Source organism: Martes martes (genome assembly GCF_963455335.1).
Source record: "Martes martes genome assembly, chromosome: 11".
NCBI classification, from domain to species: domain Eukaryota; kingdom Metazoa; phylum Chordata; class Mammalia; order Carnivora; family Mustelidae; genus Martes; species Martes martes.
This window is the reverse complement of record NC_137899.1, coordinates 19,108,256-19,134,180: the sequence shown is the minus strand read 5'-3', so window position 1 is coordinate 19,134,180 and position 25,925 is coordinate 19,108,256. Positions and strand designations below refer to the sequence as shown.

At 41.2% G+C, this 25,925-nt stretch overlaps 1 protein-coding gene across 1 annotated transcript in view; it reads left to right on the top strand.

The window, feature by feature from the left end:
* The first annotated feature begins 5,319 nt into the window (after positions 1-5,319).
* Positions 5,320-25,925, top strand: part of NME8 (NME/NM23 family member 8) — a 59,876-nt gene continuing 39,270 nt past the window's right edge. The window contains exons 1-5 of the mRNA XM_080818939.1: positions 5,320-6,048; positions 6,127-6,184; positions 6,365-6,471; positions 18,017-18,088; positions 23,466-23,582. Coding sequence (XP_080675065.1) covers positions 6,016-6,048; positions 6,127-6,184; positions 6,365-6,471; positions 18,017-18,088; positions 23,466-23,582 — 387 coding nt within the window. The 5' untranslated portion in view covers positions 5,320-6,015. The remainder of the gene's footprint in view (positions 6,049-6,126; positions 6,185-6,364; positions 6,472-18,016; positions 18,089-23,465; positions 23,583-25,925) is intronic.

Sequence of the window (25,925 nt, the reverse complement as noted above, 5' to 3'; positions counted from 1 at the left end):
CTTCTACTGCATGGCCCTGCTCTCCCTGCATTCCGTGGAGAATTCCAAGGTCTTTTCTTCCCTTTGTCCCTCCAGGCCTGGACTTGGTGCTGCAATCTCTGTTTACGTCAGTATCCCTTGTTGGCTCCCTCATTTCTGCTCACAGAAACGTACCTTCATTAATGCCTTTTCGGTTTCTCCATCTGAGCTGCATTCTGCTTCCTGCAGAGGGGCTGGCTGATTCCTTAAGAACTCAAATCCGTTCCTGAAGGTGGAGTGGAAACGGGAACTCCCATTCTCTGCCTTTGCCTCGGTTTCCCCAATTCAAAGTCCTCTTCCCCGTCTCACGAAAGGAAAGATTTCACAAATATCAACAGATTCAAACAAATAACGAGGTGGTGCGCAGAGGCAGAGGCAGAGACGCTGACGGAAAAAGAGTAAACGTGGCCTTGGATGCATCCATAGAGGGGACTTGCCACTTCTTCCCCATTTCCCTGTGAGCAAGGTCAGAGGCTTTAGCTTCAGGCAAGACAACTTCACGCCACAGCACCACATCGAAGAATCCAGCAAGAAGTTCTGATGTGACTCTATTGCCCTCCAACTCATTCTGGATTTTGGAGAGAACTGAAAACCAAACCAACCAACCAAACAAACAAACAAAAAAATAATTTTATAAATGCACACGTGTCTTGAAACTGCCTTTTGAGTTTCTATTATTTCCACTTAATTTTCCACTGGGCCATTTCAGGTGGAAATGTCAAGTAGATTGCAGGAGAAAAAAAATGGTACCCCCTTAAGAAGAAATGATGCAGGCCTATACCGCAAGGTCAATATCATGCACCCGTGGCAGGGGGATTTTTTTTTTTTTAACTTTGCTGCATTTGCTTTAGGGCACAAGCCTCCATTCATTTTAACAATGATAGGGATTTTTGTGGAAAGTTATAGGTTTTAGATAGATGATGCCCACACAGGAGTACTAAATGGAATATTTTAAAGTTTTATCTCTGCATGACAATAGATAACAATTATTGAGTTACTGCCCTGCTGGAGACTGTTCTAAGCCTTACATCTGCTTTAAATCATTGAATCCTCAGAAAGTGATTAAATAGGTTCTATTATTATCTCCAGGAAAGACACTAGACTATGAAGAGGATAAGAAACTTGCCCAAGGTCACAAAGACCCCCACTACCCAATACTGCCTCCTCACAGGGATTTCACAAAAAATATGTGTGCTGGGGGGCAGTCAGAAAAGCCTTAATGTAATAAGTGCTTGTTATATATTCACAAATTACTGATCACACAGAGCAAGGGTGATCCTGCTATTATTACTCAAGGACTTTTGCCCTGTAACGTATTCCCTGGGGAGTCACTCATTCTGTGGATCTTAATAATCCTGACTTAACAGTCAATAGTGGTGAGACTCATTAGTCTTCTCCCTGCACTGTGTCAACCTAGAATCCCTGAACTCATGATCTTCCCTCCAGTTCCAATAGTTCTTTTTTCCACCCTCATGTGAAAAACATCATTCACTTGGCCAAATCTGAAACTTCAGAGTTTTCTGTGGATTCTCCTCCTTGCTCACCCCTGTAAGGCGTGCCTTCGTAAGTCCCATTGACACTAAGCCCAAGATAGCTCACGCAAGTCTTTTTTGCCCTTGGCCTGTGTTCTCTGCCTTCTTATAGGGCTAACCCCGCCCTCCCCTATTGCTACGATAGCTTTCTATCTTATTATCTCTCGTTTCACTACCCCAAACACATTTACTCCAATAGTCACACTGATGTCACAGCGGATTTTTTTTTCTTTTTTCTTTTTTTTTCTTAAGAATCAAAACCTTTTAATGTCATCCATCTGTTGTAAATCTTCCCATTTTAAGCGTTGAGAAGTTTCCCACTGTTTTCCCATAAAGCCCACACACTTGATCAAGCTGTGAGATCTTTTGTACGTTATGTAAATGAGGCTTGCACTCTTCCTGGGGCAGAGATTTTGGCATTATAATGAGGTAAAAGTAGTTGTGTGGCATTCTAGAGGTCACTCTACCTTCCTTCTGTGCTGGCCTGAGTCGGGAGTTCAGCTCAAACTGGTCTGAGCGGGCTGGGTAGGCTGGAGGTCTGGTCAGCTCAGTTGTTATCTCTGGAAGGGATTTTGCTTTCCTTTTGGCTGAGTTAAGAGCTAAGCTGGAAGGAAGAGCTCAGGGAACAATGTGGGACAAAGGTCAGTGAGAGCAAGCAGGTATGCAGCAAAGGTCAGGTCCTGGGAGCTGGGCAAGGTTGACTGGATAGAAATACAGCTTATGGATATAGACTTTTGAATGCTAACAGTTTTAAACCACAGGGAATCTCCAAGATACTTGTAATAAAAATAATTAAAGTCACTAAGAGCATAAGATAATTTAATAACTTCATAAAATAGAGGAAAACAGGATACAGAAACATGGTCGTATTTCTTTGGCTCATGCTGGAAGGGGCGCCAGTCCTCTCATCTGAGCCTTGCTCCCTTCTGTGCCCTCCCATCTCTTCAAGCGCTCTATTTCTTCAAACTTTGCTCTCCTGACTTTGAAAAATCACCCTTTCAATACAGTATAGCCAACCTCTTCCACTTTATTGAAAGGAAGTTAAAACCAGCCCACAGTCTTTGGCAACGTCCCTTCTCTTCATCTTTAGGTTTCTGGAAAGAGCTGTTGATTCCCTTTGCCTCCACTTTCTGTCTTGACATTCTCTTTTCCAGCAACTTTCCCCAGAACACTCCACTGAAAACATTCTCATGTCATCAAATTGACTTCTTTGTTGTTTAGTTGACATAAGCAACATTTAATTTGACCTTTGTTTGTTTGTTTTATCTGACCACTTTGCAGCATTTGGCAATATTGACAACTGTTGGCTTTCCATCATCTCATCCTTTGATTTCTGTAACATCATCTGCTCTTGGTTCTTCTCCCATTTTGGCTATTCCTTCTCAATTTCCTTCATTAGTTTCAATTTCTCTCTTCCTAAATGTTGACGTTCCTAGTGTACCCTCTTGGGGCCTCACTTTCTCAAATGCCATGCTTTCCTGGGCCATCAACTCTACTCTTATGTCCTTTAAATATGCCAATTATCTGCAAATCTCTATCTCCTGCCCAGTTATTTTGTAGACATCTTGATTTTCTATCTAGTGGTCCCCAATGTGTTATGCACACCTTCCCTGAGGTGTGCAAAATAATCTGTAAGCTTCCAAGAAGTGATATTGCTGATCGTGTTTATTTTCTAATCTGAGGAATGAGGATATTATGCTTTGTTATTATTTATATATTCATTATCGGCAGTGTCTTTGTTATGGAACCTGGACTGGATTCTGGCAGAAGAACCAAGTGGCACTTGGAGATCTTGGAGGATGGGAGGTTTATTTAACAGCGGCGGGCTCAGTGAGAATGATTTCCAAAGGTCTAAGCCCCAAGCACAAGCAGGGAGGGTAAATTACACCCTTCTACTTCCGCATACTTGGTACGTTTGGCGCGAGCAGGAAACGGGGTAGGAAAGAAGAACCCGGAAGGGCTTTGAGACAGGGTCTGGAATTCCCTTGCTGGTTTGGTCGGCCATCTTAGGGTACAGTTTTCCCCTTATCATCCTCAATGGCTTCTTTGTCCTCTCATTTCAGTGTTGCACAGTATATGCTTTGTCTCTAGGTTTCAACCACCCACCTATATGCAAAGGCCCCGGGATCTCAAGTTCTGTTAAGTGTTTCTTATAGGGAGCTGGTCACACATGGGCACGTCCCAGCTATGTGTGGCCATTGACTCCCCTCTCTCCTTTCACCTTTAACTCCTGAGTTTTAGCAAATCCTAAATCCAATTAGTATTCCTGAATGATGATGACAGGCCCACATATCCACTCTAAAACCACTCATGGACCCATAGTTACAGAATATCATTTATACTTACTTTATATACTCCATAGTGTTGGCCAAGAGTTACTACGGTGCTCCAAGAAGCTTGGGAAACAAGCATGTCATCAATCCAGACCAGCTGAGATTAGGCCATTCTGTATGTGTCACAATACACCCAAGCTGTTAATTTTATTAAAATAATAATAAAAAATCATGATCATAAAATAGGAGAATCTTTGCAATAGAGAGTACTTATGAAAGTATTTTTCCCACATAGACTTTCAGTGGTTATCTCATGGGAAAGCTTATTTTTATTTTGCAAAAAGAAAGTTTCAAATTTGAGGACATGCGCTCATCAGTATTTTGCTATCTAACGTATATTTTAAAACATAATCAACATTATCTGTTTGTTCAAGATTACAGTGCTATTTTAGAACAGTGAGAAAATTACTCCTTTTTGAAACAACTCATGGTAAGGAGATAAAACTGTATGAAAACTGGTATTTAGACATGTTTCTGTATTTAACATGATTTTATTGGTGAACATGACCAAGCATTTATTCATGTTTGGAATCTGGCAAGTCGTGAATGAATTGCATGTATGAATTGGCTATGAATGCTAGAGCCCGGCAAAAATCAGTGAAAACATTCTGTAAAAATCTATTGGCTTTGTGGAATTTGCAACTGAATATTGTACGCTTTATAATTATTCGTTACTTGTTGTCACACATTGTTCTTATTTATGCCAGTAAAATTTATCATGATTTGTAATAATTTCCAAGGGAGCTAGTTGTTAACATCTACCAGCACACCAGTGATTATGTCTGTTGTCTCGAGCCCAGGAGAGCTTCGTCAACCGGCAGGTGGCAAACGCACGCGTAGCATAGGGGACTATCCGGCACTGAGCAGAGAGGTACAGGGGCTCCGGGCAGCAGACTCCCCCACCCCTCCCACCCTCCATCCCCCCTCCCACCCTCCATCCCCCCTCCCACCCTCCATCCCCCCTCCCACCCTCCATCCCCCCTCCCACCCTCCATCCCCCCTCCCACCCTCCATCCCCCCTCCCACCCTCCATCCCCCCTCCCACCCTCCATCCCCCCTCCCACCCTCCATCCCCCCTCCCTCTTACCCTCCCCCACCCCGCCACTCCTCCAACTCCCCCTCCCCCTCCGCCACTCCTCCCATTCCCCTCCCCCCACCCGCGGGGGGAAGAGCAGCAGGACTCCGGCTCTTAGTGGTCCTGGGCCTGCGCCCTGGGGCTTGGGGAGGCTCAAGGCACCGCCCCGGTGGGGGAGGGCCAGGCGCGTGGCGTGGGTGGGGCAGCCGTGGACGTTGGCCCCTCCTCCGGATGTCGGTTCCAGGGTCCTCTTTCCGCCTCTTTCCTGGGACCAGCGTGGACCGACGTCCAGACCGTTAGGTTTTTACCTGCTCCGCGCCCAGGTACTCGGACCTCTTGGATCCGTGCTCACAAAGGCCGCAGGCCTCATCCAGGGGCTGGTTTGGATCCTCGGGGGCCTCTTCCCTCTCGCTCTTGTAAACGTCGGGGTGTAGCTTGGAGGAGCACTTTGTTCTGTGTTAAGCTTATTGGAGAATCCAGCACCTTTACCGGGGAGGGACTTTGTTTTGTCCTCCCGAGTAACTCCTTTGTTTTGTGCTAGGCCCGCTGTCACGCGCGCAGGCCGCCACACTGAGCGCCCCCGACACCCCGGAATGGGCCGTTAGGGCCTCACTGACTTAACTCTGCGGATCGTTCGTGATGTGCTTGCTCAAGACCACCCTAGGGTCTTGTTCTACTCACTAAACCTCCGTGGAGAGGGACCCGAGGAGGATCCATGAGCTGGTCACAGACAATTAACACGTGTGCAAATGAAAATAGAACACCCCGTGAAACTTCAGGAAAAGAAAACTTTGTAAGGAGCTGTACCTTGCAACATTCTTACCTTGCCCCAGGGTTTCTGGGAGAGGAAGATAACAGGGCAGAGCCGCCCGAGGAATCCCTCGGCGACCTGGGCTCCTCTCTCCCCAGAAACGGGGGGAGTGTATATTCTGATACCGTCGAAGGAAAATTTCTGTGGGGCATTAAGATGCTGCTTGAATGCGTAGGGAATAACATCATTTAAATTTCCTCTTAAATATTTCTATCTGTCTTCCCTTTTTCCTGTGACAGGGGATAAATGGCGGGCAAAAAGCGAGAGGTCCAGTTACAGGTGAGCATGACCTACCAACAGTCTTTACTTGGGGCGTTGGCGCTTGAAGACCCCTTGACAGCGGCCTCCTTTTTGCAGGCAGTCGTCAATACTCAAAGCCTGTGGGATGAGATGTTGCAGAACAAAGGCCTAACAGGTACTGGGGTTCTCCTGGTTGTCCGGCCATTTGGGACCCTCATGCCTGCCCCGCCCCCACAGAGTGCACCTCCCCACTAAGAGTGTAAAAACCTGCTTCATCTGCCAGGTGCAGCATTCGGATGAGCTGCTATTCCAGATTCTTTGACTCTGTTTTTTCATAAATATTATCATCTTCTAGTGATCGACGTTTACCAAGCCTGGTGTGGACCTTGCAAAGCAATGCAAACTTTATTCAGAAAATTGAAAAATGAGCTGAACGAAGACGAACTTCTGCATTTTGCTGTAGTAAGGATTTCATTTCCAGTAAACGGTTATTTTCCTGATACTTCCAAGTGTTTAAATATTGTCTCTAAGGATTGTCTTATTTTAAACAACCTGCCAACTCTTCAAACATGGACAATATTTACTTGGCAGTTTTACTGTATGTCTAGTTCTATAGAATCTGAGAATCATTACGATTTTTATCCTGTCTCCCATCCTGTTGAGGTTGTTTACCATGATTGCGAACATCAGAAAGTATACATATGGATGTCTGTCTGTTGATCTGTTTCTTTTCACCTGACTGTTCAGTGTGTGTCTTTTAGAATCTGGGCTGCGGATGCTGTTTACTGGATAGCATTGGGAAGGTCTCTGGGCACTTAACCCGGTTACCAGTTTTCCAGTGGTAGTGATTTTCCACTGTCACTGAGATGTGACGAGGGATTAAAATATGGCTAAACTTACTGGGCTTTGTTGTATTGATTATTCAATTTGTCCACATCAGGTTACCACCTGCTTAGCACTTTGAGCACTTGAGATGTGGCTGGTGCGACTGAGAAACTGAATTTTTAACTTTAATTAATTTAAATTTAAATTTAAAAACTGATAACCAATTCAGAAATTATAAAACTTTTTAAGTTGTTTGGGACAATTTGGTATGTGCATCTACTTTTTTGGACTATACATTTTATAAAATCAAATTACAAATCAGTGATTTCTGATTCAAATTTAGCCCATAAATTGAGATGTTCTCTAAATGTAAAATACACACCAGATTTTGAAGATTTAGTATGAAAAAAAGAAAATGAAATATCTCATTAATAGTCTTTTACGGTGGTTACTTGTTGAAATGACCATATTTTGGACTAAGTAAAATATATTTTTACATTATTCTCACCTGTTTCTTTTTAGCCTTTAACTGTTATTACTAGAGCCACAGAATTAAAAAAATATGTGTAGCCCACATTCTGTTTCTGTTGGGCAGAAGCAGCTCCAAACCAGCTAGACCTAAGGTGCAGAAGTGGTAACTGATTTCATATTTTTACTCCTTACACGTAAAATGCATAGTCCCTAACGCAAACATGAAACCTCAACCCCCTGCATGTTTTCATGTGTAGAATCTCTCTGCGACCCTTCCCAACCCAGACTGTGGGATGAGTTTGTTGATTGACCTTAACTTGACTGTCCATCCTCTTCTGGACATTCTTTTTTTTTTTTTTTTAAAGATTTTATTTATTTATTTGACAGGCAGAGATCACAAGTAGGCAGAGAGGCAGGCAGAGAGAGAGAGAGAGGGAAGCAGGCTTCCTGCTGAGCAGAAAGCCCAATGTGGGGCTCGATTCCAGGACCCTGAGATCATTCCCTGAGCTGAAGGCAGAGGCTTAACCCACTGAGACACCCAGATGTCCCTACATTCTTTATAGGACTACTTTTCCTTAGCTCATGGTTACAGTTAAGCAGCCTAAGGCTTAGAAAACTCACCTCATTATTTTTTCTCTTCAAGAGAGTAGGTGGCTGTATACAATTGTTAAATCTTTTTTTTTCTTTTTTAAAGATTTTTTGTATTTGTCAGAGAGAGAGAGAGCTCACAGGCAGGGGGAGCAGCAGGCAGAAGGAGAAGCAGTTTCCCTGGGGAGCAAGGAGCCTATGCAGCATTCGGTCTCACGGCTCTGGGATGAGGACCTGAGCTGAACACAGACACTTAACCTACTGAGACACCCAGACGTCCCTACAATTGTTAAATCTTTTTATCCAGAGGTTGACTTTGTCTTCTGAAGTTAAGAGTGTTGCAATTTTTGAGGGTGACAATCTGTAACAGCCTGCTTCATTCTGAGCCACCCGAATGGATCTGGAATATGATTTGAGACTCGATCCTTAGCAGGGAGGATAAATGGAGTTCAGAGGACACAGAATGGGGCCTAATGGAGATTGCCAGATACAGTAGACACAGGGTTGGTACAGAAGTTGAGAAACCATATCAGGAGGCTCTTAACAGTTGGCAAATGGATTGAGAATCAAGGTAGAAAATTCTTTTGAGTCCTGGCAGTTGGCATAAGGGAACTTTGGGAGTGGTAGGAGTGCAAGTTCATGGGCTAGGAATCATGGGAAAACTCCAGTGTCTAAAAGGGAAATGAGGTCAGTGGGGAGAGACCAACAAAAAGGTAGGCTCCCTGCACACCTGTCAGGCTACCTGGAAGGGAACTTGGACATAGGAAGGTAAGGCAAGAAGTCCTTAGAGACTGAGAAGGTATAACTTGATGCTGTGTTTCCAAGTGCTTTAGAGGCATTAAATCCCTCTTTGTAAACCTGGATAATATGTGCAGGCCAGGCACTGCTGTGGTGCTGGAGGGGTGGGTGTGGAAGTGGAATTAGAGCGCCTGGTATGTCGGACACCATATTCAGCTCACCTCAGAGCTGTGTGAGGATGTAGGTCTTAACGGAGCTCTCTCCCAGCCCAATGACTTCCCACTGTCCTCCCCCAGTACCCTAGTGGGACAGAATTCCTCAATAGACAGCATAAGGAATCTTTTCTTTTACTATAGCCATCCCCCTGGGAAGTGCTAGTAAGTTCTTCCAAAAATATGTTCATATTACTCTCCATAATACTAGCATCTGTTGAATTTAAGAACAAAAATTTTTGTGTCTCCCTGAATGGTTTCTCTTGTCATGTTTGACTGCCCTCAACAATAGCACATTCATATAAATTGATGCTTTTTTTTTTTTTTTTTTTTTTTTTTTTGCTATGGCCTGCCCATAAAGGATGATAAAAATGCATTTAATCTCAAAACCTCCATTGGGAGCAGCCTCACCCTAAACTAAGTGGCCCGTATAATTTTTTTTGTTGTTGTTATGTGTCCTTTTAAAAGACTTGAAGACTTGTATTAACATTGTACCTGTACATATAAAAATTCAGTGAATATTCTTTATTGCAGTTCCTGTATAATATTATTAAGTGTCCTAACTGTTAATACTTTATTATAATATAAACATTGTAATGATGGTACTTAGACTACTTTTAAATATATTCTTTAACTTATGTCCTTTAATATTATAGATTAGTACCTTTCCTCTCCTTCTTTTTTTTTCCCTAAACTATGGAAGCTTGAAAAAAAAAAAAAAGCCATGTAGAATCCAATGTGCTTAAAAAAGAGAGAGAGAGAGAGAGAGAGATTACAACACAGCTCCTCTGGCTGACAGGGCTGAGGGACCTTCTCTTGGCTTCCTTACAGTGCTTATCTCCAGAAATCCTAGTTTGAAAACAATTGCCTTAGGTTGCAAAAACCATCTCTTAGAGAAGACCCTACCAAGTAATCTCATTCTGACAGCTGGCCCAAAGGATGCTATATTAATGTTGAGGAATACACTATTATTAAGTATATAATTGTTTATAATCAGTGTAGGACAACTTGACATTTGTTTTTTTCTCCAAGTTCTTATTTAAATTCTAATTAGTTGGGGGTCCTGGGTGGTTCAGTCAATTGTCACCATCTCAGCGTCCTTGGATGGAGCCCCCGCATTGGGCTCTCCACTCAGCAGGGAGTCTGCTTCTCCCTCTCTCTCATATCAACAAGATCTTTAAAAAAAAAAAAAAAGAAATTTTAGTTAGTTAACATAAGTGTAATATATAGTTTCAGGTGTGGTATTTAGTGATTCATCACTTACAGACAGCACTGGGTGTTCTCAGGTGCCCTCCTTAATACCCGTCACCTATCTAGCCCATCCCCCTGCCACCAACCCTCCAGCAACCCTCAGTTTGTTCTCTATAGTTGAGTCTGTTTTATGGTTTGCCTCTCTCTCCTTTTCCCTCCTATGTTCATCTGTTTTGTTTCTTAAGTTCCACATATGAGTGAAATCATATGGTATTTGTCTTTCTCTGACTGAGAAAGACAAATTTGCTTAGCATGATACTGTCGTGCCTTGGGGTGCCTGGGTGGCTCAGTTTGTTAAGCATCTGACTCTTGATTTCACAGGTCATGATCTAAGGGTGGTGAGATCCAGCCGGATTTGGGCTCTGCTCTCAGTGGGGGTTTGCTTGAAATTCTCTCTCTTCCTTGTCCCCCACCCCCCCATTGCTTTCTCTCTCTCTTTGTCTGTCAAATAAGTAAATAAATCTTAAAAAAATACTCTATACTTCCAGCAATGTTGTTGCACATGGCAAGATTTCATTTTTTTTTTAAGACTTTATTTGAGAGAAAGAGCACAAACAAGGGGGGTGGGTGAGGGTAGAGGGAGAAGCAGACCCCCGTATGAACAAGGAGCCCAATGCAGGGCTTGATCTCAGGACCCTGGGATCATGACCTGAACCAAAGGTCAGATGCTTAACCAACTGAGCCACCCAGGTGCCCCAGGATTTCATTCTTTTTTATGGCCTAGTAATATTCCATTATGTATAACTTCTTTATCCATTTATTGGTTGATGGACGTTTGGCTCTTTCCAGAATTTGGCTGTTGTTGATAATACTGCTGTAAGCTTCGGGGTGTGTGTATCCCTTCAGCTCAGTATTTTTGTATCCTTTGGGTGAGTACCTAGTAGTACATTGCTGAATTGTAGGGTAATTCTAGTTTTAAGTTCTTAGGAACCTCCATGCTGTTTTCCAGAGTGGCTGCCCAATCTGCATTCCTACCAACAGTGTAAGAGGGTTCCCTTTTCTCCACATCCTCATCAACATCTGTTGTTTTCTGTGTTGTGAATTTTAGCCATTCATGAGGTGATAGCTCATTGTGGTTTTGATTTTTATTTCCCTGATGATGGTGATGTTGGGCTTCTTTTCATGTGTCTGTTGGCCCTTTATAGGTTTTCTTTGGAGAAACATCAGTTCATGTCTTCTGTGCATGTCTTTACCTGATTATATATTTTTTGGATGTTGAGTTTGATAAGTTCTTTATAGATTTTGGATACTAGCCTTTTAACAGATATGTCATTTGCAAATACCTTCTCCCATTTCGTAGGTTACCTTTTAGTTTTGATGATTGTTTCCTTTGCTATACATAAGCTTTTTATCTTGATGAAGTCCCAATATTTCATTTTTGCTTTTGTTTCTCTTGTCCCTGAATATGTATAAGAAGATGCGATAGCCAGTGTCAAAGAGGTTGCTGCCTGTGTTCTTCTCTATGATTTTGATGATTTCCTGTCTTTCATCCATTTTGATTTTATTTTTGTGTATGATTTAAGAAAGTAGGGGTCCAGTCTCATTCTTTTGCATGCTGCTGTCCAGTTCTCCCAACACCATTTGTCTTTTTTCCTTCAGATATTCTTTCCTACTTTGTTGAAGATTAGTTGACAATAGAGTTGTGGGTCCATTTCTGGGTTTTCTATTCTGTTCCATTGATCTATTTGTCTGTTTTTGTGCCTGTACCATACTGTCTTGATCACTACAGCTTTGTAAAGTAATTTGAAGTCCGGAATTGTGATGCCTCCAGCTTTGCTTTTCTTTTTCATGCTTGCTTTGGCTGTCTGGGGTCTTTTGTTGGGGTTCCATACAAATTTTAGGATTGTTTGTTTTAGCTGTGTGAAGAATGCTGGTTCATTAAGATTGCATTAAATGTATAGATTGCTTTGGGTGGTATAGACATTTTAACAATATTTGTTTTTCCAATCCATGAGCATGGGATGTTTTTCCATTTCTTTGTGTCACCTTTAATTTCTTTCATAAGTGTTCTGTAGTTTTCAGAGTACTATCTTTTACCTCTTTGGTTAGGTTTATTCCTAGGTATGTTATGTTTTTTGGTGCAGTTAAAATAGGATCGATTCCTTGATTTCACTTTTCTTCTGCTTCATTGTTGGTGTATAGAAATGCAACTGATTTTTGTACGTTGGCTTTGTATTCTGCGACTTAACTGAATTTGTGCATCAGTTCTAGCAATTTTTTGGTGGTGTCTTTTGGGGTTTTTTACTAAAAGTATCATGTCATCTGTGAACAGTGAAAGTTTGACTTCTTTCTTGCCAATTTGGATGGCTTTTATTTCTTTTTGTTGTCTGATTACAAAGTTAGGACTTCCAATGCCATGTTAAATAACAGTGGTGAGAGTGGACATCCCTGTGTTGTTCTTGACCTAGAGGAAAAGCTCTCAGGTTTTCCCCATTGAGAATATTAGCTGTGGGGTTGTTTTGTGTATGGCTTTTATGATTTTTAAGAAGATTTTATTTATTTATTTGAGAGAGAGAGCGAGAGAGCAAGAAAGAGCAGGGAGCCCACTGCGAGGCTCAATCCCAGGACCTGAGAATCATGACTTGAGCAGAAGGCAGATGATTAACCAGCTGAGCCACCCAGGTGCCCCAGTGTCATAAAGAGAAAAGTCATAAATTTTAATAGGCCTTTATTCCTACTTTGTTGAGTTTTTTTTTTTTTTTTAAATCAAGAATCAAATGGTTTGTCAGGTGCTTTTTCTTCATCTATTGAGAGAATCATATGGTTCTTTTCCTTTCTTTTATTAATGTGGTATATCATGTTCATTGATTTGTTAATATTGAACCACCCTTGCAACCCAGGAATAAATCCCATTTGATCGTGGTATTCTTTTAAAGTACTATTAGATTCAATTTGCTAGTATTTTGTTGAGATTTTTTGCATACACATTAATCAGGGATATTGACCTGAGTTCCCCTTTTTAGTGGAGTTTTTGTCTGGTTTTGGAATCAGGGTAATGGTGGCCTCAAAGAATGATTTTGGAAGTTTTCCTTTCATTTCTGTTTTTTGGAATAGTTTGAGAAGAATGGTATTAACTCTTCTTTAAATGTTTGGTAGAATTCCCCTGTGAAGATGTCTGGCTCTGGACTTTTGTTTGTTGGAAGATTTTTGATTACTGATTCAATTTCTTTGCTGTTTATGGGTCTGGTCTGTTCAAGTTTTCTATTTCTTCCTGTTTTAGTTTTGATAGTTTATATGTTTCTAGGAATTTATTCATTTCTTTCAGATTGCCCAATTTTTTGGCATATAATTTTTCATAATATTCTCTTACGATTGTGTGTATTCCTATGGTGTTGGTTGTGATTTCTCCTCTTTCATAATTTTGTTTATTTGAGTCCTTTCTCTTTTATTTTTTGCTGAATCTGGCTGGGGTTTATTAATTTTACTAATTTTTTCAAAGAACTAACTCCAGCTTTCGTTGATCTGTCCTACTGGTCTTTTATTTGTTTCTATGTTGTTTATTTCTGCTCTATTCTTTATTATTTCCTTTCTTCTGCTGACTATCGGCTTTATTTCTTACTCTCTTTCTTGCTTCTTTAGGTGTAAAGATGTGTTGTGTATTTGAGATTTTTCTTGCTTCGTGAGGTAGTCTGTAGTGCTATATATTTCCTTTTAATGACCTCTTTTGCTACATCCCAAAGGTTTAGTACCATCACGTTTTCATTTTCATTTTCTTCCATGTATTTTTTAATTTCTTCTTTAATTTCCTGGGTAAGCCATTCATTTTATAGTAGGATGATCTTAAACCTCCATGTATTTGTTATCTTTCCAAATTTTTTCTGGGGCTTGACTTCAAGTTTCATAGTGTTGTGGTCAGAAAATATGCACTGTATGATCTCAGTCATTTTGTACTTGCTGAGGCCTGATTTGTGACCTGGTATGTGATCTGTTCAGGAGAATGTCCCATGTGCACAAGAAAGAAATGTGTATTCTGCTGTTTTAGGATTAAACATTTTGAATATATCTGTGAAGTCCATCTGGTCCAGTGTGTCATTCAAAGCCCTTGTTTTCTTGTTGATCTTCTGCTTAGATGATCTATCTATTGCTGTGAGCAGGGTGTTAAAGTCCCCTACTGTTAATTGTATTATTATCAATGTGTTTCTTTACTTTGGTTATTGACTGGTTGGTAGAATTGGCTGCTCCCAAATTAGAAACATGAATATTTATAATTGTTAGATCTTATTGTTGCATAGACCCCTTTATTATGCTATAGTGTCCTTCTTCATTTCTTATTACAGTCTTTGGTTTAAAATCTAATTTGTCTGATAGAAGTATTGCTACTCTGGCTTTCTTTTTACTTTTTTTTTTTTTTTTTTACTTTTTTCTTTTCTTTTCTTTTCTTTTCTTTCTTTTCTTTTTCCATTAGCATGACAGATATTTCTCCATCTCCTCACTTTACATCTGCAGGTGTCTTTAGGTCTAAAATGAGTCTCTTGTTTTTTACCCATTCTAACACCCTGTTGTTTTTGATTGGAATATTTAATTCATTTACATTCAGAGTAATTACTAATAGATATGAATTTAGTGTCATTTTATTATTTGTTTTGTCCTTGTTTCTGAAGATTTCCTGTATTCCTTTCTAGTCTTTGTTGCTTTTGGTCTTTCTTCCCTATTCAAAGAGTCCCCTTTAATATTTCTTGCAGGGCTGATTTAGCGGTCATGAACTCCTTTAGTTTTCATTTGTCTGGGAAACTCTATCTCTCCTTCTATTCTGATTGATAATCTTGCTGGATAGTACATTCTTGGCTGCAGATTTTTCTCATTCAGCACATTGTATATATCATGCCACCTTATTCTGGCCTGACAAATTTCTGTGGATAGATCTGCTGCTAACTTTTTTTTTTGTCTTCCTTATAAGTTAGGGACTTCTTTTGTCTTGTTGCTTTTAGCATTTTTTTCTTTATCTCTATATTTTGCAGATTGAACTACAATATGTCTTGGTGTTGGCCTATTTTTATTGATTTTGATGGGAGTTCTCTGTGCCTCCTGGATCTGTAAGTCTGTATCCATCCCCAGAGTATGGATGTTTTCAGCTATTATTTCTCAAATAAACATTCTTCCCCCTTCTGTCTTCTTCTGGGACTCCTTTGATATGAATGTTATTATTTTTCATGGAGTCACAGGATCATGATTCCATGATCCAAGATTTTTCTTTCCCTCTTTTGATCAGCTTCATTATTCTCCATAATTCTATCCTCTGTATCATTTATTCATTCCTCTGTTTCTTCCATCCTTGTGGTCATTACATCCAGTCAGTTTTGAATCTCAGTTCTTGGGTTTGTCATTTTGGGCTGATAGGTTTTAAGCTCTTTTATCTCTGTGGTAAGGGACTCCGTGATGTGTTCTGTGCTTTTCTGAAGGCCAGCTAGTATCCTTTTGATTGTTGCTTTAAATTATGGGTCAGGCATATTGCTTATACCTGTTTCAATTAGATCCCTAGCTGTGACCTTTTCTTCTTCTTTCTTTTGGGATAAATTCCTCTGTCTTGACATTTCGTCTAGGTTTCTGTCTTCAGTGTGTTAGAAAAGCTCTTTTGTTTCCTGCCCCTAGGAGTAATGGCTTTATGAAGAAGGGGTCATACAGTGTTCAGGACTGGTGCCTCAGGAAGTGACTCTGGTATATGCTGTGTGCACTCAAATGCTGTTTTATTGTTGTTCTTTTCCTCAGGTTAGTTGTCTGCAGAGGCTCTCTTAGCCTGCAGTGGGGAGTGTTTGGATCTTGGTCAGAGTGTGGTGAGTTTTAACTAGGTGTGCTCTGGTCTGCTTGTTAAAAGAGACCTGAGGCTCCACTGGAGCTGAAGCTTTGCAGAATCTGTGGTCAGCAGTAGTAGTAGTGTGTGTGTGTGTGTGTGTGTGTGTGTGTGTGTGTGTGTTGGGGAGGGGGGGTTGTGCTAGTCTTCTGGGGGAGGGACCTGCTGCCCTTGTTCTCAGGAGCACTTGCTCAAGAAAGCAGTAGCAGCAGAATGTAGGGGGTAGGGCTGGGCATAAGCAATTTAGGCAGCCAGTGTTAGCACAGCTGTTTACTGATGATGGGTTATGTTGAGGGACAGGGGAACTAGCCAGCTCCTTTTTCCCTGAGGAGGAGAGTTCATGCTCACTGCTGTCAGGGCAGCCCTCCCAGAAGAGCAATAATTTTCCCTATGTGTCCTGGGTGTTTTTCAAATCACTGCTTACACTGTGTCTGGGTTGCTTGCCTGCTTGGACCATTGCAGTGCACTTTGGGTTCTATCCCAGCCAGGCTGGCTGAGTTTTAAAACTCCAAACTTTAGGGACATGGTGTGGTGGGGACCTGCACTGGTCTTCTGGGGGAGGGTCTTGCCACACTGGATTGATGGTTTGACCCAGAAGGGCTCACAAGCTTGGGGCTTGGGGCAAAGCACACAGAAGAGACAGTGTCCACATTCGCTTCCCTCAGCAGGTGTCTCTGCACCATGCTGATGGGCAGGGGAGAGAAATGGTGCTTGCTGGTTCTTTTGTCCCAGGATAGGCAATGCCCAGGATAGGCAATGCTCCAAGAAGGGGGATCTATCTCTCCTGGTGTGTCTCAGGTGATCCATGGATCATGCTGTGGGTCCCTGGGTGACCTGCCTCCATTCTCTACAGGAAAACTGCAGTGCCCTTGGGCTCTATTCCAGCCACAGCACGGACCTCTAAAACTCTAGTCTTTGAGCCCTCCTGGTTGTAAAACTAAAAAAAAATCAGCCTCTCTCATTTCCCAGCCAGTGGTTTTGGGGAAGTGTTCTCCCTGTGTGACCCCCTGTGTGCTCCTCTGTCTTTTTCTCTCCTCTGTCCAAGACCAAGACCCTTTGCAGCGCCTGTGATCATTTTTTCCCCAGATCACATCTCTGCACCTCCTACTTTCTGCAGTGTAGCCTCCTCTCTTTCTGTCTAGTTGTGCAGTTTGTTCTGTCATTCCTCAGCTGGATTTCTTGGGTATGCAGGATGATTTGATATTTATCTGGCTGTGTTCAAGGGACGAGGCAAACCTAGGGTCTGCCTACTACCTACCATCTTAGCTCCCACCAGGACAACTTGAAATTTGTGAGAAAAATTTAAGAAAATTACAAACATTAAAAAATAAAGGCCTTGAAATTTGACAGACAGTTCATTCAAGACGCATGTAAGATAAGCTCCTTTTTTAAATTTTAATTATTTTTTCCTTTGGAGCTTACTTTCTCTCAAATTTTTATACAAATATGGCCCCATGACTAATGCAGAAGGAGGGTGACATGCAAAGGAGAATATGAAACATCATAGATCACAAGAAGTGAGATGGGGGGCGTCTTGCCTGGGTGGCTCAGTTGGCTAAGTGTCCAGCTCTTGATCTCAGCTCAGGTCTTGATCTCAGGGTTGAGTTCAAGCCCCATGTTGGGCTCCATGCTCAGCACGGAGCCTACTTAAAGAAAAAAGGAAGTGAGATAGGCCCATATGATGGTGGTATGATACTGAAAGGGACAATGGAGTCCCCAAGGGAAGGGCAGTTAAAGTTCCATGTCGAGCAGGAGAGGATATACAGCAGGAGGGAACAAGACAGTTCTTGGAGAAGGGAAACTTGACCTGGGTTGGAAAAGGAAGGGCAAGAGCCAGGTAAGGAGGGGGAAAGTGTGGGTGTTGTATAGGAAACCAGAAGTAGGAAAGTTTATTTGCAGGTTTGGGTAACACAAAGGTGAACAGTGAGAAGTAAGTCTGAGGCCAAATGATGCATGGCCTGAATCTCCAGTGTATGCAACTGGATCCTTAGAACAATTATAACATACTCAGAAAATGGTGTAGTAAACATAAACATAAAAATTTTATGTGATCTGCATTTTTTCAACATAGTGTATCTAATGACCTGGATATAGTTTCCTCTATTATTATATGAAATTTTTATATTTTTTTCAGGCAGAAGCTGACAACATTGTGACTTTGCAGCCCTTTAGAGATAAATGTGAACCTGTTTTTCTCTTCAGTGTTGTAAGTATAATATTTATCACCTCAAATATGTGATCAGATTCTAATTTACAGTTAAATAGCAAGTAGCATTGTAAAATTACCATGGAACTATTTTCTGATTGTAGTAATCATAGATTTCTTTTGCCTTATCTTTGCTTGTCTATTTTTTTTTAATTTAATTTCTTTTCAGTGTAACAGAATTCATTGTTTATGCACCACACCCAGTGCTCCATGTAGTACGTGCCCTCCTTAATACCCTCTACCTGGCTCCCCCAACCTCCCACCCCCCACCCCTTCAAAACCCTTAGATTGGTTTTCAGAGTCCATAGTCTCTCATGGTTCACCTCCCCTTCCAATTTCCCTCAACTCCCTTCTCCTCTCCATCTCCCCATGTCCTCCATGTTATTTGTTATGCTCCACAAATAAGTGAAACCATATGATAATTGTCTATTAATATATTTCATAACTTGTCCTCTAGGAGCATGTAATGGGTTGAGGAGGTTAGACAACCATGCACTGAGTTGATCAGAGAAAAGAAAAATAAAATGGTATTTAGCTTTTTTGAGGAAATAATCAGAGATTTGTGTGGTGAATTGTTATTTATAGGAGTGAAAAATCGGAAATTTCTTCACTACTCAGTAGCAGAGAATTGGTTCTACGTATTCATGCATACTAATACAAGGGCATAGCTGTCTGATTACTATTAGTAATGTATGTTCCTCCTGTCTCCGCATGTACAAATGTGTAGAAAGAAGACAGGAAGAGTGGTTCCCAGATTATCAGTAGTAGCTTTCTGTATAGGGGAAAGGATGTAGTAGTTAAGTTTTTTTCTTGATACTTTTTTAATATTTTCCCCAAATTCTGTGATGAATATACAACCTTCATAATCAGGAAGACATAGTAAGTGCTATTTTCCAGAAGGAGAGTATTTACAGTTCAAAGCTATGTGACACAGAGTGCAGCTGCTCTATAGAGCTAGAGAGTTGGGTGTAGTAAGGAAAGACTTCCCAGACAGGGCTTGGACTCTTCTTTTACTGTTGGATACTTAGATTATTATTTTTTTGAATTAGAAATCATTATTTTATTTTATTTAAAAAAATTTTTAAAGATTTATTTATCTCTTTGTCAGAGAAAGAGAGAACACAAGTAGGGGAAGCAGCAGGGAGCCCGATGCGGGACTCAATCCCAGGACCCTGAGATCATGACCCTAGCCATAGGCAGACGCTTAACTGACTGAGCCTCCCAGGCATCCCTAGAAATCATTATTTCAAAAACACTTCTTGGATAGAAGTTTTGCTTCTATGAAATAACGATTTTGCAACAACTTCAAGGAATTGAATTACTGGGTTAATTGAGTTTTAAAAATTGCATTGCAGATTTTGCTCTAAGTTGGACATGTAGAATTTGGTGATTTAGGTGAGGGGTCATCCAGCTCTTTTGATAAAGGGCCAGATAGTATTTTCAACTTTGGCAAAATATAGTGTCTGTGCTGGGTCATTGTCTTCTCACCCTTGGCCTAGACATAGTTTAGGGAACCAGAGTGAGCAATGTGCAAAAATAGGCTTGGTGGGCTAATATTAGGAACAGTGAGGAGACTAGTAGCAGTTAGGAGTGTGGGACTGAGGAAGAGAGACGGGGCAGGGGGACTGTTATGTAGACTCTGGAGCTCTGGGACCACCATCAACCTGCCCGGTTGGGCAGCTCTGATCAGGAGACCATACCCACCCTCCTTAACTGGCCCATCCAGTTTGCATCGTCCTATCTGCAGTCCTTGCCTGGAGGTTAAGTCCTCCCTTCCTTCCAGCTCTGTATAGTTCATCCTTCTCATGCTCAGAATATTTTTTTCCTGACCAGTTCTCCCAATTCTCTACCACCTTACAAAGCCTTTCACTGTGTCACTTCTGTAATTGAGACGAGCAGTCAGCACACTTTCTAAGATCTTTCATCATGGCTTTTAGCCTTTACTCCATTTCGTTGACTTTGGTTAAGTGTCCTTACTTAGAACATACTTCTTTGGAGCCCAGAGCAATGACTATTTTCTCAGATTGTATGTCTCGAGGCCAGGAGTAGAATTATATTCCCTTTATTTCTTCTTACTTCAATAACTTTTTTTTCCTTGCTAACTTAGCTATTTGGCTAAACCTCCTTCTCTCCCCCACCTCATCCCTGTCATTTACTGGTCTTAAGATCAGTCCTCTCCATGACTGAGGACTTTGTCACGAGGGCTCAAACCCATTTGAAAACCCCTGTCCTGCCATCTTCCCGGGGACCCTGGCAACCCACCCACATCCTGGTCCCTCAATCCTGACCTCTGCTGCCAATGAACTTTTCTCCAGGGCACCTTTCAGCCAGTTGCTCACGCAGTCAGGCTCCATATCCACTTTGCTCCATATCCACAATCATTCATCTAAGAATCTCAGTCCGTGCCCACAAAACCACCAGCAAGCCCATCGCTTGTTTATACGGATATTCCCACAGTGGCTCTTTGTATTGCTCAGCACACACAGCTGACAACAAATTCATTCCAGCAAGTTTCAGCAGGAAGGGCTTTTTCAAGGGACATTAGAAAGTCTCCAGAATTGTTGAAAGGTTCCTTTTGGTGGGAAATGGTAAGTAGATGGCAGTATTTATTTAAACCTTTCTCAACTGGATCCTTCTCATTGCCCTTTGAAGGTGATGATCTATTTCCAGTTAAAAAAATAATGCTTTAAAAATTTTTTTTAAATTTATTTCTTTTCAGTGTTCGAAGATCCATTGTTTATGTACCACACCCAGTGCTCCATGCAATAAGTGCCCTTCTTAATACGCACCACCAGGCTCACCCGACCTCCCACACCCCTCCCCTCCAAAACCCTCTGTTTCTCAGCATCCACAGTCTCTCATGGTTCGTCTCCCCCTCCAATGTACCCCAACTCACTTCTCTCCATCTCCCCATGTCCTCCATGTTATTCCTAAGGAATAATGCTTTTTTTTTGATGCCTCTCTCCAAGTACCACCCATCTCTCTCTTTTGTCTCACAGCTAAATTTCACAGAAGAGTTTGAATATTTATTTTTACTCCATTTTTTTCACATCCCATTAATGCCTCAACCCATTCCATCTGCCTTCTGTCTGATTATTCAAGCAAATTTGCTGTTGCTAGTGTACCCAATTACCAGCCTATTGTTATATAAACGGCCACTTTTAGGCCCATCATGCTACACCTCTCAAGTGTATTGCATGTGGTGGTCATGCCCTAAGAGGGCATGAAACATTGGCTACTTTTGGCTTCATTACTTGGTTTCCCTTTCGCCTACCTAGATGTTACTCCCCTCCATCTCCTTTGCAGGTTTACCTTACTTTATCCAGCCCTTAAATATTTATCTTTTTTTTTTAAAGATTTTATTTATTTATTTGACAGACAGAGATCACAAGTAGGCAGAGAGGCAGGCAGAGAGAGAGGAGGAAGCAGGCTCCCCACCGAGCAGAGAGCCCGATGCGGGACTCAATCCCAGGACCCCGGGATCATGACCTGAGCCGAAAGCAGAGGCCTTAACCCACTGAGCCATCCAGGTTCCCCTTAAATATTTATCTTATCATGCTATATGCCCTCCTTAGAAAATTTCCTCCACACACAGTTTCAGTTGTCACCACCTATGTATCAAGAACTCAAGTTTATCTCTTCAGCTAATTCCTATACTTTGAGCTCCAGACTTGTATACCCAACTGATGCTTTGACTTCCCCTCTGTTGTCTGAAGGGCCTTTCACAAAGGATTGGTCCAATACCAGACCCTTCCCCCTCCGCTCTTCCAGGAAATGTGGTCTTCCAAGTGTCACCACATTGGGTGATTAATAGCCTAATTTATCCACTTTCTTTCTTTTTTTTTTTTTTTAAAGATTTTATTTATTTGACAGAGAGAGGTCACAAGTAGGCAGAGAGTCAGGCAGAGAGAGAGGGGGAAGCAGGCTCCCTGCCTAGCAGAGAGCCTGATGCGGGACTTGATCCCAGGACCCTGAGATCATGACCTGAGCTGAAGGCAGAGGCTTAACCCAGGCACCCCTATCCACTTTCTTGACAGAAACAGAAAATTCAGCTTAGTGACATCTCTGTACATCACACCCAATCCATTCCAGACCTCAGACTTGTCAATTTCACCACCCAAGTCTTTCTCATACTAGTCTGTGTCTTTCCATTCTTTCTATCTCCATCACCAGTGCCACAGACTGAGCAACCATCTCTCTCACCGTCATCTCTAGAATAACCCCTAATGTGTATACAAGTATCTTCTCCCCTCTAACTCTTTCTAAACATGGTAGGTGAAATGATCGTTATTATTTTTTTTAAAGATTTTTATTTATTTATTTGAGAGAGAGAATGAGAGAGGGAGAGAGAGCATGAAAAGGGGGAGGGTCAGAGGGAGAAGCAGACTCCCCGTGGAGCGGGGGGCCCGACCTGGAACTCCATCTTGGGATTCCAGGATCATGACCTGAGCCCAAGGCAGTTGCTTAACTAACTGAGCCATCCAGGTGCCCTGAAATGATCTTTGGCAATTAACAGTTCAAATTGTGGTCACTGGCTCTGTTTAAACGTGCCTAAGGCTTCCCACTGCACTTAGGTTAAAAGCTAACTGTGTGGTTCCGAGTCTCACAAGCCTCTGCATGGTCTGGCTCCCCCTCGCAATTAGGCTTCATCTCATGCCACGCATCCCCTCACTTTCTTGGCTGGTCTTCTCATTTGCCATCTTCCCTTCTGGCCTCAGGACTGTTGCATCTCTATTCCTTTTGCCTGGAATGCTCTTTCTTCTCCATTTTGCCTTGTTATCCCTTACCCATCCTACATGTTTTAACTGAAGAATCCCTTCCTGGTATCGATAAGCAACTTTGCTGATCTCCTTGACCAGGACACATTCTTGTAGATGCTCTCGGTGCTTTGTACTTGGTGGTACTTGTCAAGGTTGTTATATTACATGTGTTTGTCTGTGGTTTTTTTTCTCCTCCTTTTTGGTAATTTAATTATGCCACATACCAGGATTGCTCTTCCATACCATCATGCCTGGAGCAGTGCCAGTAAACAGGTTCTTGTGAATATGTGTTGAAAGATGGACAAAAGGGGGCATAGTATAAAAAATAATTAGGGAAGGTAATATTGGGCAGCCTGTACAGAACCATCGAACATAATGCAGGGATGCTTTGCCTTTGGTTGTAGGAGAACAGATATTGTGGAGGGAGAATTCAAAGAGCTGTGTTTTTCAAATCAAGATGTACTTTCCCATCACTAATACTTTATTTTAAAATGGCTAATTATAACAGCTAGAAAGGATTGGTGGGGTGTGGGGCTGGGTGGGATGACTTTGTCAAGTTGAATACCAGACTTTTCCTGAAAATGGAAGTTTCTTTCGTGCTTTCTTTTCCCGTATAGAATGGCAAAATTATTGCAAAGATCCGTGGTGCAAATGCACCACTTGTTAATCAAAAAATTGTTAACTTGGTCGAAGAGGAGAAGAAAATTGCAGCAGGTGAAATGATTCGACCTCAGGTAGTGCTTTACAGTTTTATTCTTAAAAAAGTGCATTACATATTTTTTGTTGTATTTTCCCAAGTTTTATAACCATCTAGGTGTCTGAATGATACAGACTTTCTGGGAGGTATTTCGGCAATATGAATCAAAAGCCTTAAAAAACTCCTGTATCCTTTGACTGAACAATAACACTCCAGTAATTTTCCCAACAAAGATAATAAGACAAATATAGAAAAGAGCACTTACAGCACAGTTGTCTGTTATCAAAAATTTGGTATCAGTCTAAATGTCGAGCCACCCCCAGGTGCCAGGGTGTCTCAGTTGGTTATGCATCTGTCTCCAGTTTAGGTCATGATCTCAGAGTTTTGGAATCAACCAGAGAGCCTGCTTCTCCCTCTCCCTTTGCCCCTCTTCCCTGCTCATGTGCTCGCTCTCTCTTGCTCTCTCTCAAATAAAACAATAAGAATCTTTAAATGTCCAGCATTGCTGAGCAAGTTCCATAAGATGTCTGTAATTTTTGCCATAAATTATGCAAATCCATGCAGTGGAATATTAGTTAGTGTGTTCTGGCTCAGTACTTACTGTTATGGAAAAAGGACCAAGATCGATTGACAAATGAAAACAAAGACATCACTTTGCTAGGACACTTAGAATAAGATCCTGTGTGGGAAGTGTATCATTTATGTAATGAAAGATAAACTATTTAAAATTAAGAAAGAAGCTACAAAGCATGTGGAGGTATGAACATAATAGTATTAGAAAGGAAGCCACAGAGGAAAGTGATCAGAAATACAGGCAGATAAGGAAGAGCTACCGGTGTTAGTGAATTGAACACGCCTGAGCTCGTGCCTGTGCTCATGTGCACACACACAATATGTCCACGCACGCCAAACCAACCACAAGAGCAAAAAGTGGAAAGTGGAAAGTAGAGTCAAGAAATACTGAAAAATAGAAAGAAGAAGGTACAGGTTCAAGCTTGTACTAAATATTTGCCATAAAAAGTTTTAGTTTAAATGAGGAAAGGATTAAAAAAAATTGATAAACAGACTTAGGAATATTGGGTTAGCTCTTTGCATAAGAAATTTATATCATTTTCTCATATCATATACATAAATTACAGAGTTTGATATGAAGAAACAGCATAAAAGTATTAGAAGAAAATACTGGGGAACGTTTGTATTGCTGTAGGTTGAGGAAGGCATTGTAAGCATAACACAAGAGATACCAAAAAAAGGAAAAATTGATAGATTTGATTATTTAAAACCTTGAAGTGCACCCTAAAATGTAAAAGGAAAACAGCAAACTGGGAAAAATTCTTGTACTCTATGTCAATGTGCTAATACCCATACCATGCACAAAGTACTTTTTGAGTTGAGTGTTAAGAAAAAAATGAATTTTGGGGGAATTTACATTTATAATAGCGATTTTTAATATCTAACGACATTTTTTCTTTGCTTTTCAGGTTTTCTTATTTGTCAGGGAATCTTCTTCCTTCCCTTTTCTTTGTATGTGTCTCCCTCTCACTGCTGCACCCCTCACCCCATTCCCACTTGTTTGTGAAAATTGTAATAACTAGGAATTACTGAAGAGCTGCTGTTTGCCAAGATTTTAAAAGAGATCTCCTCATTTAATTTAGACAGAAATCTTTCCTCCCTAGTTATATTGAGATATAACTGACAAATAACATTGTGTTAATTGAAAGTATATGACATAAAGATTTGATATCTGTCTATATTGTGAAATGATCACTGAATTTAACATCTGTCACCTTCCAAAGTTAACAATTTTTTGTTGTTGTTGTTGTGAAGACTTTCAAGATCCACTCTCTTAGCAGCTTTCAAGTATACCATGCAGTATTATTGGTATAGCACCATGCTGTATGCTATGCTGTTAGAACTTATTTATCTTACCACTAGAGGTTTGTACCGTTGGGCACCTTCACACACTTCCTCCACTTCCCACCCTCTACCTCTGGTAACTGCCATTCTGCTCTTTGTGTTTATGAGTTTGGTTTTTTTTTAGATTCCACATATGAGTGAGATTGAATAGTATTTGTCTTTCTCTGTCTGACTGATTTCATTTAGCATAGTGCTCTCTAGGTCCATCTACGTTATACAAATAGTAGGATTTCCTTCTTTGTTATGTCTGAGTAATATTTCATTGCATACATATGCCACATTGTCTTTATCCATTCATCCATTGATGGATATTTAGGTTGTCTGCATATTTTGGCTATTATGAATAATCCTACAGGGAACATGGGTATGCACATAACTTTTTTTTTTTTTTTTTTTTTTTGAGAGAAAGAGACAGGGGAGGGGCAGAGGGAGAGAGAGAATCCCAAGCAGTCTCCAACCACAG